This window comes from Lytechinus pictus, chromosome 8 (genome assembly GCF_037042905.1).
Source record: "Lytechinus pictus isolate F3 Inbred chromosome 8, Lp3.0, whole genome shotgun sequence".
In the NCBI taxonomy this organism is placed as follows: domain Eukaryota; kingdom Metazoa; phylum Echinodermata; class Echinoidea; order Temnopleuroida; family Toxopneustidae; genus Lytechinus; species Lytechinus pictus.
The window spans coordinates 23,762,021-23,780,943 of record NC_087252.1 but is presented as its reverse complement, the minus strand read 5'-3'; the positions used below and the strand labels follow the sequence as shown (position 1 = coordinate 23,780,943).

Sequence of the window (18,923 nt, the reverse complement as noted above, 5' to 3'; positions counted from 1 at the left end):
TACTCATGACTGTAATGTCTGAGTTTGAATCCCTACTCAGCCATCATCTCCACTTTAACCAAAAAGGCCCGAGAGTATTTTCTGTCATCTAAAAGGTTTAGCTACTATGACTGATTGATTCAATTTTGTAATTTTCAGCGGAAAGCTGCTTTGCCGAGTTCCTACAGAAGTTACTAAAAAAAACAGATACAGGGAGAGAGAGGGGTACAGAATGAGATGTGAGAAGGGGGGGGGAGGAGGGGGAGAGAGTGGGAGGGGAGAATGAGAGGAGGAGAGGGAAGAAAGAGTGGAAAAAAGAGGTGAAGAAAGAAAAATTATTTATAATTATAAATTTGGAGATACTGAATTAATCAGAGTATGATTAATTTTTATTCGAGAAAAATGCAAGTGGCATGAGCTTCTTATAAAACAATTAAATGAGTGAAAAAAGTACAGGAATTGTTGGCCTCGTACTATTAAATACTAAAAGTTAAATATTACTGATAAGAGGACATAATTTTATTTGTGGTTTAAAAATGGGGGATAAATTAAAAGTTATTAGGTCCTATACATAATCAAACAGTGATTAAAATAAGTATGATTTTCTTTCCTAGCCTTGATGATTTCTAACCCCTAATGGAATAAAGGACTGTGGATACTATTGTATTTTGGGCAGAGAGGCAAGGATAATGCAATTGATGTTCAAGTGCTCACGTACGGTACTTTCATTAATGGTCGCGAGACACCTGTTCACAGCATTTGATGATTAAGTGGCCCCGTCGACCACTTTCTGATCTTATGTGGCGCCCACACACACACGCCACAGAACGGAGAATACACGCAATTGATGTCCACTGCACTGGGTGCATGCACGGATGTCAGAGCTGCACTGCACTGCAGTCGCACGTATTAGTTTGATTAACATTCGACGAAGACTGGACTAACTCACGGCAAGTGAAAACAAACAGGTAAATATCAATCTCCTTGACTTATTAATCACACTTCTATTGTAATACATGTTGTGTTGTGAGAATGTATCACTACATTGTCTTTGTCATTTTACCAACGAAACCGCTAGGGTTCTGGAATGGGAAAACGTTCGGGGATGCCTTTTCGAAAGTTCGAGTGTGCTCGGTGTACGATGTTTACGTATATGCATCCTCTGTTTGCAGACGGTGTACGTGCTCATATGAATGGATGCGGTTTCGAAGAAAGCGGGAGAATGGAGATGTGTTGAGACTTATATTGCAGTGCGTGTATCGAATTGGCCAAAATATGTTTGTTCTTGTATATTCAATGTGTGTTTGCATGATATCTATTTCTAAAAACCAATTTGTGAATAATAAGCGACAAGAGATGTTGCACAAGTCTGCATGTAGTGGGATATTCTTGGGGGGAAATCTGGTGGATCCATGAGTGACCTAAATCGTTGCCATGGTGATGTAATGAAGGTGATGATCATTTTATGACGACAGTGTTGGTGATGATATTGATGGTGATTACGATAATGATGGTTATGGCGGAGCTGATGTTACTAACATTGTTGGTGGTGGTGATGGTAGAATTTATATCAAAATTCCTCTAAAAGGTGTTTTTATCTATGCACCCTTTTGACAGCAATATTACAAATAAGACATTCATATGTATTTACCCCCCCCCCCTTTCCCTCTATTTAGGCTGACTGGTTTTTTACTCCCCTTTGTTTCACTCTTTCTGGTTTTTTTCACCCACTCTTACTTTTCCCTCCCCCGTATCTCCCTTCCTTACCCCGCCCCCCTCTATTAAACCTCATGGTTGCTTTCTTTCTCTATTCCTCATTTTATTTTCTCTCTCTCTTACATTGTACCTCAATTTCGCTTCAATCTCTTCCTTATTATATTCTGCTTTAAATTCCTTCTCCCTTTTAATACCCTCATACTACACCTCCTCTCTATCCCTTCCAGCTCAATCCATCACTGTCTAGTATCGGCTCCCCTGCACTCTATTCCCATTAAATATGTATAGATTTCCCTATTTTCACTGCATTCTCTGTCTTCCAGTAGGCTTACGATGCAGTCCCCAATAAGCACCTGTAAAATTCACTCAATTTTGTGTGTGTGTGTATTGGAGTTTTGTCAGACGTGTATCAATCAGATATGATTATTTATGTTATCAAGTTGTAACTTCCCCACATAGCTTGGATTACAGGCGCACGCCACAACGCCCAGTTGTGGTTGTTGTATGCTCTGAAAAAAGTCTGATTATTTATAAGCAATGAACTTATTATTTTATAATACTTTTTATAATTTAATTCCAATATTGTTTTAATATTGGATTAATATTGGAAATATTATAAAATGATATTATAATTCCAATACTAAAAATAATAGAAATAGTATAATTCCAATACTTTTTTTTTTGCCATATATCTTTTGTTTGCATGTAATTTTGAATTTCCCTTTTTTCAATTTTGTTATCATTCATTGGTTATATAAAGTCTGTAAAGAAGAAGTTTTATGTATTTGATTTTATCATGCATTGACCTCAGAAATAACAGTTTGAAAAATGAGGGTATTGAAATAAATTTGGATTTTTTTTTCAAATAATATATATTTTTATTCTGATTAATCTTGATTACAAAATGCAAATGGAAAAGAGATAGTGTTAGTTTTTCACTTTCATTGCAAAGTTAATTTTCTGATTGAGTAAGTTGTAACTCAAATTTTCTGATAAGCAATATTTTTTTCTGGTACGACTCTTCAGTGAAGTGTTACCTGGAGAAAAAGTAAATACAACATCTTGAAATTTGCAAGAAATAATACTTATCATTTTTAGAACTCCTTTGCATTGTTAGTTCCATTGTGAATGGAAAATTGTGCAAGTGAAGTACCTACCTACCTATCTACTACAAACAGTGTAACAAAAATCCATGCATGATATGGCTGAAATATATTCATGCTTTCTGTATTTTGCACATTATTTACCATCAACCTGACTGATATAAACAAAACAATGAGATGTCAATACCAGAGCTTTTAGATTAAAAAAAGGTGATATTTGTTATCCATTTTCAGAATTTTCAACTGGGTTACAACCTCTCGATTGCCAGATGAAATTATTCAATTTTAGTTACATCTGGGTCCTACTCCTTTAAAAAAAGGACACAACTGATTTTTCAACTAAGCGTAACTGTGGATATGTGGCTTTTAATGTACATTAAAGTTGCAATCCATTGTGTGTATATATGGATTGCAACTTTAATGTACTTATTATTAAATAATAAGTGTATTTTTAAGTGTATTTCTTTATGTTAAACTCTCAGGAAAAAAAATTCTGGACCATTTTAATTTTCTTCATTAATTTTTTTTCTTCATTTCAATTTTCTTCATTAAAGTTGCAATCCATTGTGTGTATATATATATATATTAATAATAAGTGTATTTTTAAGTGTATTTCTTTATGTTAAACTCTCAGGAAAAATAATTCTGGACCATTTCAATTTTCTTCTGTCTTTCAGAAATTGAACAACCCTAAAGTCACCATGACTGCCTCTGATCTGTGATCCCTTGTTGCTTTGGAGTATGACAGCGCCTATGACAGCAGTCGGTATGGGAAATCAGCGCTACTTTGACGTCTACCTGGATGATCCAAGCTCCAGCGAAGAAGATGAATACATTGACCTCAGTCGACCTTTGATGTCACCAAAGAAGTTTCCTCACAGGATACCTTCACGTCCCACCCCAGTGAAAACGAACACTCCAGACACAAAACTTCCCAAACGCAAGCCAGTATGGTACTTCAAGAGGAAGAAGGATTGCCTCCAAGCTTTCTATATTGTCATGATTATCATGGTGATTGTTATATTTGCCTTAGTTTTGATGAGGATCTTGAATGATGCAGCCAAACACAGGACAAGTGACGATGACAAACAGAGTCATCTGACAGCCATTGCTGCACTTGGGAACTTTGCCATGAGTAGGCCTTTCGGGATCAACGTTAAGTTGAAGCCCACGGCAAAGCCCATGGCAAAGCCCACTTTGTCTTCCATTGTGATTGAACCTTCAAAGACTATTCCAAAGACTCCAACAGTTGCCAGTCATGGAGAAAAATCAAAAGTGGATGTAGATGTTGAAGAACCAAAACAAGAGCCTCAAAGAACAGTACTACCTTGTACCAAATATACTGTACAGGATGTCTGGGTTCAGAACATTCCGCAGCTACAGCTAGAGTCAGGCATTCGACTCCTAGATGTCAACCAGGATGGTGTGCTGGATGCGATCATAGGATTTTCAACAGGTAGAGCCTCATCATGTGATTTAACTCCTCCCTTTTGAAACAATGCATACTCATGTAAAAGAAGTGCTTAAAATATCAGAACAGTAGCATCACATTGTTGGCTTTGACAATTTATTTTAATCTGCTTTCACATACATTTTTTCTGTCATCATTTTTCTCTACGTTTACTTTCCTGGGGATCTTGATTATCAAGATTATCAATATAAAAATTTTGAATTTTTATTAAAACAGAATTGGTTGAGGCTAAATGGTATTTCATCAACATGTTTTTTGCCATGTCCTCAGTTTTCAAGTCTTGGACATTGTCCTTTGCTTTGTCCTTGGTACATTCCGTAATTTGATTTGTCCTATGTAAACTATTACAAATTTGAATCTGAAGTTCAAACTTTTAGAGGTAAGGTTGGAAAATAAGTTACAACTAAAATCTCCCTCTCCACAGATGCCACTGCCTATTTTGCCCACCAGTACCTGATGTGTTCTATTTACTTCAATGGATCGGTTCCTTGTTTTGGAGGCGTTCTTGCCCTGGACGGCATCACTGGTCAGGAACTCTGGAGACACTATTCAAGTATGGAGGTCTTTGCTGTTAACTGCAACGGTGACCTGACGGGAGATCGGGTCAATGACTGTGCCATAGCAGGCAGGGCTGGGGTAAGTTGAATCAGTAGTCCAGAGTTTTAATTCAGCTTTTGTCATGTTGAGTAGGGGGTCATCAGAACCACTTAAGACTTGCAGCAATCACCCTTATCCTTCTCTCCGTGGCATACCTGGAAAACCTTTTCAGGAGCAAAAACAAAAAACTGGAGCAATCATCAAAACCAATTTCTGGCAAGCACCAACAAAGTACCAAACTTCTGTAAGGGGGGAACACCATGCCACCTGCTTTTCCTTGAGGTGTGCTAATGCTACCTCCCTCCTCTTTGAATTTAATGCATCCTACGTCCTCGACCCTACCCACCTACTATCCTTCCCTGCTTGCTTCTTCTGTCTTCTTTGGTTTTCCTCTGCTAATCGATGCCCCCCAAATGTCTTTAAAATACTCCTTATGACTGCTGCTGCTGCTACTACTACTACTACTACTACTACTACTACTACTACTACTACTACTACTACTACTACTTCTACTACTACTTCTACTATTAGTTCTACTTCTACTGCTGCTACTACTACTACTACTACTACTACTGCTTCTACTACTACTAGTACCACCACCACACTATTACAACAACGACTATTTTTACAACTACTACAATTACTTTTACTACTAGTACTACTACTACTTCTACTACATCTAATACTACTACTACTACTACAACTATTACTACATGTATTACACTATTTCCAGATCTGCAGATACCACTACTCAGCAATTATGCACAAACTTGCAATCTTAAGAGATATTGATGGCTAGAAGCAGAAAAGTTATTAAAACTAACAGAAAAATGGTCTTAGAGCAATGTGCACTTAAAGGAGAATGAAACCCTTGAAACCAGCTGAATCCATATCAAAGAGAAAAATCAAAGAAACGTATTGTTGAAAGTTTGAGGAAGATTGAATGAATAATAAGAAAGTTATGAGCATTTGAATATTGAGATCACTAATGCCATGTAGATCCTCCAATTGGCAATGCGACCAAGATCTGTGATGTCACACACGTACAACTCCCTCATTACTTTAGTACTTATTTCACTTATATTCTCACTTTTATAGAGTCTATCACAAGGTGAGGTGTTCTCTTTATGAGAGGACAAGTACAGAGGTTTCACAACATTATATCATTGATGAATCGTTTGTCATATGATTAGAATGAGCAAAAAGAGATGTTTTGGGGTATATTTTCAGTGTCCAAAAGGGGAGAGTTGTTCATCTGTGACATCATAGATCTTGGTCGCATTGCCAATGGGAGGATCTCCATAGCATTAGTGATCTCGACATTCAAATGCTCATAACTCTTCTATTGCTAGTCCTATTTTACTCAAACTGTTGTTGATCTTGTTCTTTGATTTTTCTGCTTTCACAAAAGCTAACTTGATCCAAGAGTTTCATTCTCCTTTAATGAGTAAAGACATTATTATGATTTGTGCTGGGAATATACATCTCGTTTTTTTCATACGAATCTTGTGAAATGAGTTTAGTCAGCATTTGAAAGTATGTCCCTTCTACTTTGTCAAAGATCCCTTTAAATAAAAACTAAATCCCATTTCCATGAAAGTCTATTAATTAGCTTTTTGTTTTCAATGTGTATCTTTATATCTGTAATGCTTTAGACAAGTCAAAAGGCCTACATTATGTGACCATGCATAACATAATTGTAGAATAAAAGTTAGACATGTCTGGTAAGCTATGTACACTGCATACTTTGTTGTTGTGCTTGTATGTATCGAACTGTACAGTGATTGATGTGGTTGATCTGAATCCTTTTCAAAAGGAGACCAAAAATGTTTTTGAAAGGACCTCTTCAAGCTTGGCTGGTTCCCTTTATAAGGGCATGGCTTTTATTCCCCATGATTTCAGCTGAGCTTGGTATGGCTTTTATGGGATTTCTATTGTTCGGGGTCAGGTTTTGGAAACTTTTGACAAAGTAAATCCCTTCAGTAGTTTAGGGTGCAGTCTGAGAGTGTGGATGTGTTATGCATGCTATTCAAATCTCCTGTACATCTCCAGGTACCTGTATTGTGCTATTCAGATCAATTTTATATTCATGTGAGGCTAGAAGAGAATTTGTTAAAAACAGAATATGATCAGGTTCCCATCATCCTCCCATGATCTTCTTTAGTCATGTATTTAATGATTTTAATACCTCCCATCATACCAACCTTGCTGGAAGCCTTATTAATGCTCCTAATTCCTGTCAATTTACCCTTCCATAATTATGCCCTCATTCCTCATTCCCTTTTCCATTCTATGGCCCATAATTGAGTTTAACTTCAAGAAAGTGATCTCGAAACTTGCTGATGAACTATTAAACCAAGTGTTAGAACTTCATTTAGAATATATAGATATAGTTATATTTTGTGTATGTTCATTATGTGTATGTTTTTTGGTAGCAATGCTAAATTGTCATAACCACCTTCTTAGTTTTTAATAGGTAGATAATAGATAATTTATAGGTAGGCTTTGGAGTATCAAAACATTTTTATGCTTTTCACTCTGCACTTCCTTAACCCCAGGATATTGGTGGGGCTAAGGGGGAGGGTCTTAGCCCCTCCAATATACCGGGGTTAATTTTAGCCCACTTCATTTTTACATATTTTAGAAAAGTGGGCTAGCATGCACAGTAAATAGTACGGTACTATCTGGCCCTGTAAAATAGCAGGGTTAGCCTGCTTATTATGGTACTAGCACCACAATTGCGGTGCTAAGAGATGCAGTGCAGTGCTAAGGAAAAGTGGGGCTAAGCATTAACCAATCACAGAAGTCGATATTGCACGTTAATCGCGCTCTGTATGGTAAAATCATCAATATTCATGAGCTGTATGATAGTCTGGGGTTAAGGCGTTCACCCCGGCTAAGCAAATAGTACAGGGTTAAAAAAAAAAAAAAAAATAGTGTGGGGTTAAGGATAGTCTGGGTTTAAGGATAGTATGGGGTTAATGAAATGCAGTGTGAAAAGCATATTTGTTACCTGAAATCCTGCACTGACAATGAGTTAACATGCAAGCTCAAGCTTTAGAGCATATGGTAATATTTGTTTGGGATAAAAGTTTGAAAGATATGGATGACCTGTTTTCTACCTGGGTTATGGGAAAATAAACCTTTGTCAATACCAATTCTAAAATGAAGTGAGCAATGTAAAAGGAAAGGAAAAAAGTATGATAAACTGCAGATCGAATTGCAAAGTATGTTTAAGTCTTGATCCACTTCTAGTTGCACTTTGTCACAAGCAATTTGGGTCAAATTTTGTTGGCAATGTCTGCAATATAATTTTTCTAAAACCTTACTTTACTTCATGAACTGCTCAAGCTATGATAATTTGAGAGCATCACAATTTTTCTTGTGAACTAGAAAACAGAGACGAATCAGTTCAGGGCCTCATCCTATAAAGAGTTACGATCGATCCAATCAATCTCAACTATATATGGAAATCCATCCATACCATACTTTTTTTATACAGAATATGTGCCCAATATTGATAGTAAACAAAGAGAATCACACTGAATCTTCTCGAGAACAATCAATGTATGAATATACATCATATGTAGAAAATATTTTTAACAAATTTGCATATGAGATGTTGATGCTGCTGGCCATCCATAGTTGTGGTTGATCGGATCAATTGCAACTCTTTGTAATACGGGGCCCAGGTCCCATTTACAAATAGGGCTGGGGGTGGGGATCAGGCATACATTCTTCAAGCAGGTGCCCATATGTGCACAAATGTCAGATTTTCACTATTATAGATCAACATTCAGCATTATATTTTCCTTCTTAACACTGTAGGCCTATATATTATAAATAGGAAATGTATTATGTTGATTCACCTTAAAGCATTGGATTAAAAATCCATTAATGCTGAAAATGTTACTATATATATTTCTCAATGATTTGTCACTAAATGTATAATTTCCCCATTTGCTTTTTATTCAAAGAAAATATTTCTAAATACATTTTCATGTTTCAAAATGAAGACATATTTAATATTATTCCTCAACTGCTGCCTTGTGCAATGTGATTCTAAAATTTTGGGATAATGTCATTCATAGCCATATGAAGCAAGTAAGAGGAAAAATAATTGAAGCCCCTCCTCCTCCAACAATAGCAAAATAATTGTAAAGTTCATTATATAGGCACAAGTTTTCAGGATTCAAGAAGGCCCTGCCTGTTGGATGTAATAATAATAATAGGAATTTATATAGCGCTATCTATCTAGAAAATATTCTATTCCGAAGCACATTATTATTATTATTATTACCCTGGAGTTAGCTAAAGCTGCCTTTCAGCGCTCCGTGCATTCAAGGAATTAATCCTGCTGGGTACCCATTCCCCTCACCTGGGTTGAGTGCAGCACAATGTGGATAATTTTCTTGCTGAAGGATATTATGCCATAGGCCTGCTGTGTGCGTTTTACAACGCTTACGCCATGTCCTGACTCTTTGGATTGTTTTTTTTTATGATCATTTCTTATTTTCTACACAGTTTACAAGACTTGATTTTTTATTTTCCCTATTTTCATGCAACAATGTACTTTAGAAATTTAGCAATTCAAATGCCCTATTATTGTTATTCATTCTACATCAGGTTATGGAAGCAGTCGATGGCACGAGTGGGAAGCTACTGTGGAAGTACCATGTTAAAAAAGCGGGCGAGGCTCTTAGCAACTTCTACACTGCACAGTTTATACATGATGTCAATGGGGATGGAGTCCGAGACTTGCTCAATGCCCTCGGGGGTGATCCTGTGAGAGAACCAGGTAAATATTGCTTTAAAGTTTGCTTTACCCATTGGCCCGTATTCTGAAATCGGGTTTAACTTAAACTCAGGTTTAAAGTTGTTGTTTAAGAATGGATAGCCAATTAATTGTTACATAAATCACTAACAGTAGAGTTATCGTATTTCAGCTCATTTTGACTCTGAAATCATTCATAATTGTCAAGGAAGTATAAATAGAATGATTGTCTTCACAATCGATGAATCAGGAAAGAGCACAGTTAACATAAGAAACATACAACTTAATAAAATTTTTGACACTTTTTGCTTCCCATAATTTCAGCACAGAGTTAGACCATGGTCTAAGTTAAACCTGTCTTCAGAATACGGGCCATTGAATACTGAATGATTGTGCTCTAACCCATGTTTTCCATAGACTCCAGCCTGCAAATATGTGGGTCCATGCTCCAATGGGTTGTGATACAGTAAAACCTCCTCTAGCAAGCACCTGTATAAATAATAGTAAAATGATATAGGAATTGTGTAACGCACATATCAATACTGCTAGGTGCTCAAGGCGCTCCTATATTACCCCGGCTAAGCTAGTCTACAGCTTTCTGAGGAATTACTTTCTGCCGATACCTATTTACCTCACCTGGGTTGAGTGCAGCACAATGTTGGTAAATTTCTTGCTGAAGGAAAACACGCCATGGCTGGGAATTGAACCCACGTCCCTCAGATTGGAAGACGAGAGTCTTAACCACTAGACCACGACGCCCCAGATGTACATAGCAGGACAATCTGTCTGAAAGGACCATGAATTTGATTTCACTTGGATAGAATTCCCTATTGAAGCATAAAAGCCACCTGCTAACAATTACCACTTTTCTTGTTACCCTTGAGAAGTCTTTATAGGATTCCACAACATTTGCTTTCGTGACAGTTTCTCCACTAAACATTCCACACAATAATGGAATGACCAATTTCAACCCTGGATTTAACACCTTACCCTGAACTTAACCTTACAGCTAACATTGCAACCCTAGTGCTATCCTAAAAATAACCCTACAAATTAGTCAAAATGAAGCCCTGAGCAATTGTCACCAGAGAAAATGTCATGTCACCCTTTAAATACATGTTCCACTGTATTTACATTTTTTCTTATAATAAATTGCATATAAACTACTCCAAGTATTATGCACCTAATAAATAATGTAAATTATTGTTATTGACATGGAATCTGGTGCCTGTTTCATAAAGGACTTACAACTGTTGTAACTTTGCAATTATGAAAACTCCCATGTTAACAGGGCTTAGCAGCCACTCAGAATCAAGGTTGCCACGGTAGTTGCCATAATGGCAAAGTTACAACAGTTGCAACTCTTTTTGAAATGGGGCCCCTGGTCTGGCAACTTAAAAAAATGCAAGTAAATGTTATTTTGCAATGGTAAGACATGGGATATCTGTCTTACCCCACCCAAGCAGGCCTTTTTATTGGGTGCATTCTACTAATTACTCTTACCAGAAAAATGAAAAATTAATTGAGATGACTAATTTCCCCGAGAATTTATAGTGGTTTATTCATCAGTAGCACATATGACAAAAAAATGAGTGTTTTTTGTGTTAAACTTCACTTTCTTCACAAATTGCTCTGAACTGAAAAAAAAAATACATACATTGTAGTTATATATTCACTTAGTTCACAAAGCTCTCGTAATTGGAAAAACAACGATATAAACTTACATCAATTTAGTTTAAAATATTTGGTAATGTTGTAAGCATACTTTCTTAATGGTAACACAACTTTCCTTTTTTTCTTAAAAGGTAAGTATTAGCAAGGAGATTAAATCTCCTTGGGATTAGCGAGGAGTCTTGCAGGATAGATGCATCTTTCACTTTTTCTAAACCAGCCTTGTCTGTGTTGAGGATGGTAGCCATATTTTAACTCGTATACGTACCCTCTCTTATCTAATTTATCTTCCTGGCTAGGTGCTCCAGTGACCCATAGTGGAAATGTAATGCTTCTGAGTGGCTCGGATGGTAGTGTCATTAGCGCTTGTGGAGTACCTGATGGCATGGAATCGTATTACTCTCCTCAGGTAAGATAGGGCCCCGTCTTACAAAGAGTTGCGATTGATGCGATCAACCACAACTATGGAAAGCCAGCAATGCCAACAGCTAAATTGCATGTTTGTTCAAAATGGTTTCGATATAATGTATACTCATAACATTACATTCAGTGCTGAATTCACAATTCTGAGTGCTTCCTAGCTCTGTGTTAACCAAGGATAATGTGCAAAATTCTTGAAGTAAATATTACGAAATTGATTATATTGATTAGTTACAATTGATTAGGTACAAGGCCCTGTTCACACACCTTGATTTTAAATTTTACAACAATGCCCAGTAAAAAAATAACTTTTATGATTTTAGCAGTGCTTGACACTATACAAATGTTGCCCAGTATTCACTGCAAAATTCTGTAACTTCTATAGGCATTGTAAAGGAATCGCATGCTTCCAGTAGGTAGTGGGTTAAAGGCAATGGAAGTTGTTTACAGGAGGTTATTCTGTTGTGAATCACCTCCAGAATAATTCCTTGTAATAGTAGGAGCATTCAGACTGCCTTGAAGTTCTAGCATACCAGGTATTCTATGATCAGGAAATTTACCCTGATCAACCCTGATCAGAGAATACCAGATATTTTTGCCAATGTGGAAGGAAAATGGTTGTAATATCCCTAATAGTGACACTGTGCAGGTGCTTAACTTCAAGATTTTTTTCTTCACTTTTGGTGTGAATGTGGAATAATATCTTGAGGTTTGAAGTTATCATCAATTAACGGGTATGCTTGTGTCCTAGCTAGGTGGTCTGAAAACACCTAGTGAGAAACACAGATTCTATGAAGAAAAACACTTAAGGATAATTATTTAATCAGAAATGCTGGTAGATCTATGTCAGTACAGTATAATGAAACTAAAGGTCTGTAGAGTTCACTTTAGATTGTGTCAATGCTATCTGACAATTTATCAGTCATGGTATTTGTGAGGACCTCCAGTTCAGTCAATAAGCCAGTTCGTAGTTCCACTCTGCGCATGATCAGAGGAAGGTCATTTGTACTAAAGTGACATTGGTTCAAATATTTAATGAGATACGCACCATCTTTCAGATGTCTTGATCATCTTTTGAATTGTGCTTTTTATTTACATCCACAACAATGCGTCCACAAACGACTGGTATTTCACAGTTTACCAAGTAATATGCATTCAAAGTAGAAATGCAACAAATACCTTCATAGAGCATTCAATGACATGCTATTCTAGTTACCTTGTCTTTTCAATTTCTTCATCTTGCTATGGAAGGCATCCTTACATATTATCTTGCTTTGAAATCTGCCTATTTCAATGAAAGAAATGAAAGGTCATTTGACCAAAATTGTCCATGAAGTAACTACGAACTGGTCTATTACTTTTTTATTGTGTTCCATGCTGGAAAGGACTAGTCTGCAAGCGCAGACTCATATTTGACACTTTAACCAATCATATCATGTCTGGAGTGAAGACTAGATACCAAGCTCTCTGTGTCAAATAATCAAAGCCAGCCACAGTACATTGTACATAGTGAATCTAGTCTCACTATTTCAGACTCTGCATTATGCACTATGCAAATTGCAAAGACCAAGGGTCTGTGTCTGCAGACTAGGAAAAACCAGTGTCACATACTGTGTTCACAATGTGTTCACATAATTGATTTCGTGAGGATTTCACTCACTCAATTTATATCAAAGTATAAAGAAAATTTCACACTGGACAGTGTGGACACCTACATGTAAGTGGAGTGCTTACAGTGTGCTCACATAATGGACTATAATGTGATACTCCCTATTTAAATGCTAAAATTTTAAAGTGAGTTGATTTCACTCTGTGGACACCCCATCAGTGTGGATCTTCGCAGTGTGTTCACATATAGTGGATTATGTGAGGATGTATTGACACAATTAAAATACTCAAATTTATTAGTGTAAAGAAAATCCCACACTGGACACTGGACAATGTGGAAACTGAAGAGGAGTACGTGCTTACAGTGTGCTCACATAATGGACTATTTGAAAGTGTGATTCACACGTTCACACTGTTAAAATGCTTAAATTCAACAGTGGTATTAAAGAAAATCTCACACTGTGGACACCTTAGTGAAGTGTTCACACAGTGTGCTCACATAGTGGATTATGTGAAGATATCATACATCTTGTTTAAATGCTCAGATATTAAAGTAAAGGCCTGGTCACACCGCCCGAGCGTTGTTGGAGCGGTCGTGGAGCGGTAGGGAGAGAAGGTCGAATTTCGACAACGCTCACAAAATTGGGGAAAAAATCGAAAACATGGGCACCGCATTGATAGAGCGGAGTTCTGCGCATGCGGGCGTCGCACAGTGGGCCAGAATGAGTTGAAAGTGCGCCAAAATTATTTTCCTTGTTATATTTTTACTTTAACATGTAGATTAAGGGTAATTTTGGGCGTAGAATTTACTGAACATAATTTAAAGCCGTATGATGTCACTTTGATACCAAAGTTTGATGGGCTGCATAAAATCTATGTGTGAAAAGAAAAATTACCCTAAACAATGTGAAGTATATAAACTTTGTGTTATGTGTTACTTTAAGATTGATCAGAGTGAATGTTGGTTTATGCTTCTCACATGCCTAAAAAGTGTGTATGAGATCCTGAAAATAATTTTATGGCATCAAAATGATCATTAGATTAAAAAAATACTTTGAAATCTGAAACATTTTAACCATGCTTTATCAAGCTGTGTAGACTTGGTTAAAACGCAGAGTATATAACAACGAATGTTTTACTATGATGAGGGTTTTTGGCTGAAATTATTCTACAAGTAACTTTTATCTCTGGAAGATGGCTGGGTAGCCCTTATATGCATTATCAACCTTCATTTTGTTTACATTATGCCCGGAATTTCATGGAATGGTAGGGGAATCGTCCCCGCCGTGCAAAATTGCAAAAATGGTTGTCCAGCATTCAAGATATCTGCGTTGGCTTAGCGGACCCAAGCGTTTACGAACTTTCGTCTAGCGGTGCCAAACTTTGACTGGGCGTTGTTAGAGCGGTAGTCAACTTTGCTGGAGCGGAAAATTGCCCGCTCCTCACCGCTCGCAATATTTTGAGCAGCTCAAAACTTTCGGAGCGGTAGGAGGGACCATCAGCAGTGGCCGAGCGTATTCGGCGTTGCCTTAACGGAGGCCAACTTTGGTTAAATGGTGGTGAACGGTAGCGAGCGGTGATGATTTTTCTCTCCACTCCACGACCGCTCCAACAATGCTCGGGCCTTAAGATGGTGATTTTACACTGTGGACACCTCACCAGTCTGGATCTTCACAGTGTGTTCACATATAGTGGATTACATGAGGATGTCGTTGACATGATTAAAATGCTCTAAAGTTGTAATGTAAAGAATGGACACCTCAGTGGAGTGTTCACACATTGTGCTCACATCATGGATTATATGAAGATGTCATACATCCTGTTTAAATGCTCAGATTAAAAAGTGAGGTGATGGTTTCACAATGTGGATTTTAACAGTGTGTTCACATCCTGAACCATGTGAAAATTGTGATTCACGCTGTTCAAATGCTCCAATAAGAGTGTGACATTGACTTCACACCGTGTTCCATACTGTGAACACATTATATCTGATCTTTCTAGCACGGTTCAAAACTTTTTTACTAGCTTGTGCTAGGGGTGCGAGGTTAGTTTTAAAGGTTCATCTTATGTTTTTGTAGTGAATTTTCTATCCGCAAATGTGTAGGAGCTTTTGCTATAATACTCTTCAGGTCTGTTTATTTGTGTTCATTCATACATATACTGTAAATGTATTTAACCTTGAACTCGTTAATGCATGGCAAGAATTTAGCTTGCATATGACATGCCATATTGTGATATCATACAGGCTTGTTTGCATATTGTGATAATCGTTGTCTCTCTTCCTACAATTCATATTTTCCTGTCCCTGCTGCTATCCCAACCCTCCCCTCTCGCCCCTGTCCCTGCCCCTGCCCCTACACCCCCTCTTCTAATGCCCTCATTCTAGGGTTTCATAGTTTTAGCATTATTTAATTTATTTTAAATATTTTCATTGTAAGCACTTTTGGCCTTTTGGGAAAAGCGCTGTATAATTACTAAGTATTATTATTATTATTATTATTCTCCCAAATCTCATCCCTTTCCCTGTCCCTGCACTGGTTTCTTGATCCCCTCCCTTCTCGCCCCTGCTACTACACTGCCCTTACTTCTTGCCCCTCTCCCTATCCCCCTATATACTTCCCCTCATACTCTCCTGTTAATATGTTCCTGTCTCTGGCCCTGTCGTGGCTCCCCTTCTTTATCGCCCTGCCCTGTACTACTACCCCTCTTCCTCCTTGTATTCCCCCATACTCTCATATTAATATTTGTTGTCCTCCTTCCTGTCCCCCTTCCTCCACACCCATCCTCCCCCTGCCCCCCCCCCCCATCCTCGACCCTAGTACTCCACCTCACACTCTCCTTTTAATATTTCTTCTTTTGTTCTTTTGTAGATTTTTTACCAGCATGGTGGGAAAGCCATGGTTCTATTCGGAACTGGGGGAGAGACAGTGGGAGGCTCCCTGTGGGCTATACCTCTCGATGACATCATTATTTGTAACATGACACAGGTATGTTAATTATGATATCTACAAGTATGATTATCTTGAAGGGCAATATCTTGTAGTAATTATCCTGAAGTAAAAAAAATAATCCACTCCTAATTTACAATACGTAGACTCTCAACTTTGTATTTTTGAGTACTGAATAATTTCCATGTATACTTTTCTTATCCTTGCCTGCATGTGGTAATTTTAACAATATGAACATAAGAAAGTCAATAGGGGCCTAAGCTTTCGATCCTAGCAGAATCTTCGTCGGAGGTTAAATGACAAACATATTAAGTGGAACAACCATAATATAGACCACAGACAAGCTATAGCAACACTAGAAACAAGGAGACAAAAGGGGCATATAGTCAATGAATTGTTTGATGTATTAAAAGGTGAATTTACTTTGTTCCACATATGCTAATATCATATAATTACTAGTAGGAAGTCAAAACATAAAGTAACACCAAGAATGAAACAGGGTGATAATTTCAAGTAAGTATGGTCATGTAGACCACCTGCACTGACAAGTTGTCATAATGCAACTGTTACCATAGTATCAGTAGGACATCTATGCTTCTCTGGTAAACAAAACTGTAGATAGGGTTTAGAACTGACAATCTGTCAGACAAATGTTGAAAAAGAAAAAAGCTATTCTCGACTTACCTATTCATGCCAGTTTTTAACTGCAGACGCAATGGCAAAAAATGCCTAAATGGGTTCAAATAACCATGTGGTTTTAGCAGATTTTGTTGAATTAAAGAATAAATGGTAGAAAATACTAGAATTTGTTTAGACAGCTGCTAGGAGAATTTAAGAATTTTTTTGACAACCATTGACTGTTGAAATCCCATTGGTTCCTTGAACCAGGTGGTCATTGTAAAATTATATTCAAATCATAGTATTCAGTGGCGATTGGTTGTTCTGCTTTCTCTTCCCTCAAAAGGCAAAGGTCATCTATACTGACCCCTTCAAGGGTGTGATGACGCCCCCTGTCCTTGTTGACCTCACTGGCGATAGGGTCAAAGACATTGTCATGTCCATGTTCAATTCAACCGTTATAGCGTTCAATGGTCAGACATATGAACAGCTTTGGAATTATTCCATGCCTTCTTCAGAATCATACAGGTAAGAGCTTGGAAATGTTGCATAGTGTGTGAAATAGGTGTAGAACAAGATTTCAGCATTTACAAAGACATCAATTTAAACAACAGAATGTAAGTAATATCAATAGTATGTATTGTTTATGTATATAGCTTAATACAATGTTTGTAATTGGTGCATACTATGAGACAGGCTTCAACATGTCTACCGTCTGATCAGGTTCTTCAGCTTTAAATCACATTCTTCCTACTGGTTAGCGATTTGCTTTACGTAGGTGGAGAGTTGCAAATTGCACATGGATTGGTAATGGTATTTGTTTATTAAATATGTTGGTTAAAGTGTGTAGAAATTTATCCAAGGATCATCCCTGCATGACACCGCATTTTTTTTGTGCTGAAAAAAACAGGCTAGTATTGAGCTACTTTGTACAAGAATAAGAAAATCTACTGCCGTGAAACACGTAGAGATACAAGCAATCTCCCAAATCAAGTGTACATCTTCAGTAAATAAATTGTTACCTACATAGGTACATAGGTGTCGAGAACTATGAGAGATATAGATTACAAGATTAATCGTATCTCTTCTGTTTAAGCCACAAATAGATAAAATTGATGAGACACAAAATTAAGAAAGCAATATCTAGTGCCTTCCGTAGCGTTGAAGCATGTGTGGTATTTACCACTCACAAAATGATCTCGGCTATTTGAAAGGACATGCTCCCTGTCGCTCACTGCAAAAATAATATAAGTCTACATTGTACAATATGTCATTAACTCTTTATATTTAATTCTTTCAGTACCCCAGCTGCTGGTTTCTATAATGATGATGATGTGCCTGACTTCATGGTTGTCTATAACTATGGACCCGGCTACCCTCTCTACTACTATGTGCAGGTAAAAAAATGATAATTCATTAAAGATTTGATATGATGACAGCAATTTGTCCAAAAGTATATTGATATTGTTATTAGTACATGTAGCTCTGTTGTGCGTAGAATGTATAATGGCAATCAGTAAGAGCTGCTATAGTATTTGGGCATTGTCAGGAAAATTCTCACTCTTAAACTTATTTGTAATTGATTGATTTTTATAAAAAAATCTTATTCATTATTATGTAACAGTGATTTATGATTAGTTTTACTTTAATAACAATAAAATAATAATAGGCATTTATATAGCGCCATCTATCCAGAAGTATTCTATTCTGAGGCACATTATTGTATCCCCCGAACAGAGTTCGGAGGATACTATGGATTTGGCCTCGTCGCGCCGCGTCTGCCGCCGCCGCAGAGATTTCCTTGTGAGCGCTCTATCAGCTGCATTTCTTTTCCGATCATCTGCAAATTTGGCATGAAGGTTGAGTATGGTATCGCAAAGCCGCCTTTTAATTTTGGTGTGGGCAGAGACATCGTTGCCATGGTAACAGGAGTTTTTGTGGAAATAGAAGAGATGTTTTGTGAGCGCTCTACCAGCTGCATTTCTTCTCCGATCATCTTTGAATGTGACATGAAGGTC

General features: G+C 37.3%; 1 protein-coding gene across 1 annotated transcript; it reads left to right on the top strand.

The window, feature by feature from the left end:
* The first annotated feature begins 837 nt into the window (after positions 1-837).
* LOC135153107 (protein FAM234B-like) lies at positions 838-18,327 on the top strand. The gene is made up of 8 exons (XM_064103815.1): positions 838-947; positions 3,476-4,254; positions 4,694-4,905; positions 9,493-9,664; positions 11,611-11,720; positions 16,210-16,326; positions 17,252-17,433; positions 18,206-18,327. Exons 2-8 carry the CDS (start codon positions 3,540-3,542, stop codon positions 18,312-18,314), a joined length of 1,617 nt encoding a protein of 538 aa, XP_063959885.1. The 5' UTR covers positions 838-947; positions 3,476-3,539; the 3' UTR covers positions 18,315-18,327.
* The last annotated feature ends 596 nt before the right edge of the window (positions 18,328-18,923 follow it).

Excerpts from the sequence above, each read along its gene's own strand:
- LOC135153107 (XM_064103815.1), top strand. The coding sequence starts at position 3,540 with ATGACAGCGCCTATGACAGCAGTCGGTATGGGAAATCAGCGCTACTTT. Across the intron at positions 4,255-4,693 it reads GATCATAGGATTTTCAACAG|ATGCCACTGCCTATTTTGCC; the intron begins GTAGAGCCTCAT and ends CCCTCTCCACAG. Across the intron at positions 11,721-16,209 it reads AATCGTATTACTCTCCTCAG|ATTTTTTACCAGCATGGTGG; the intron begins GTAAGATAGGGC and ends GTTCTTTTGTAG.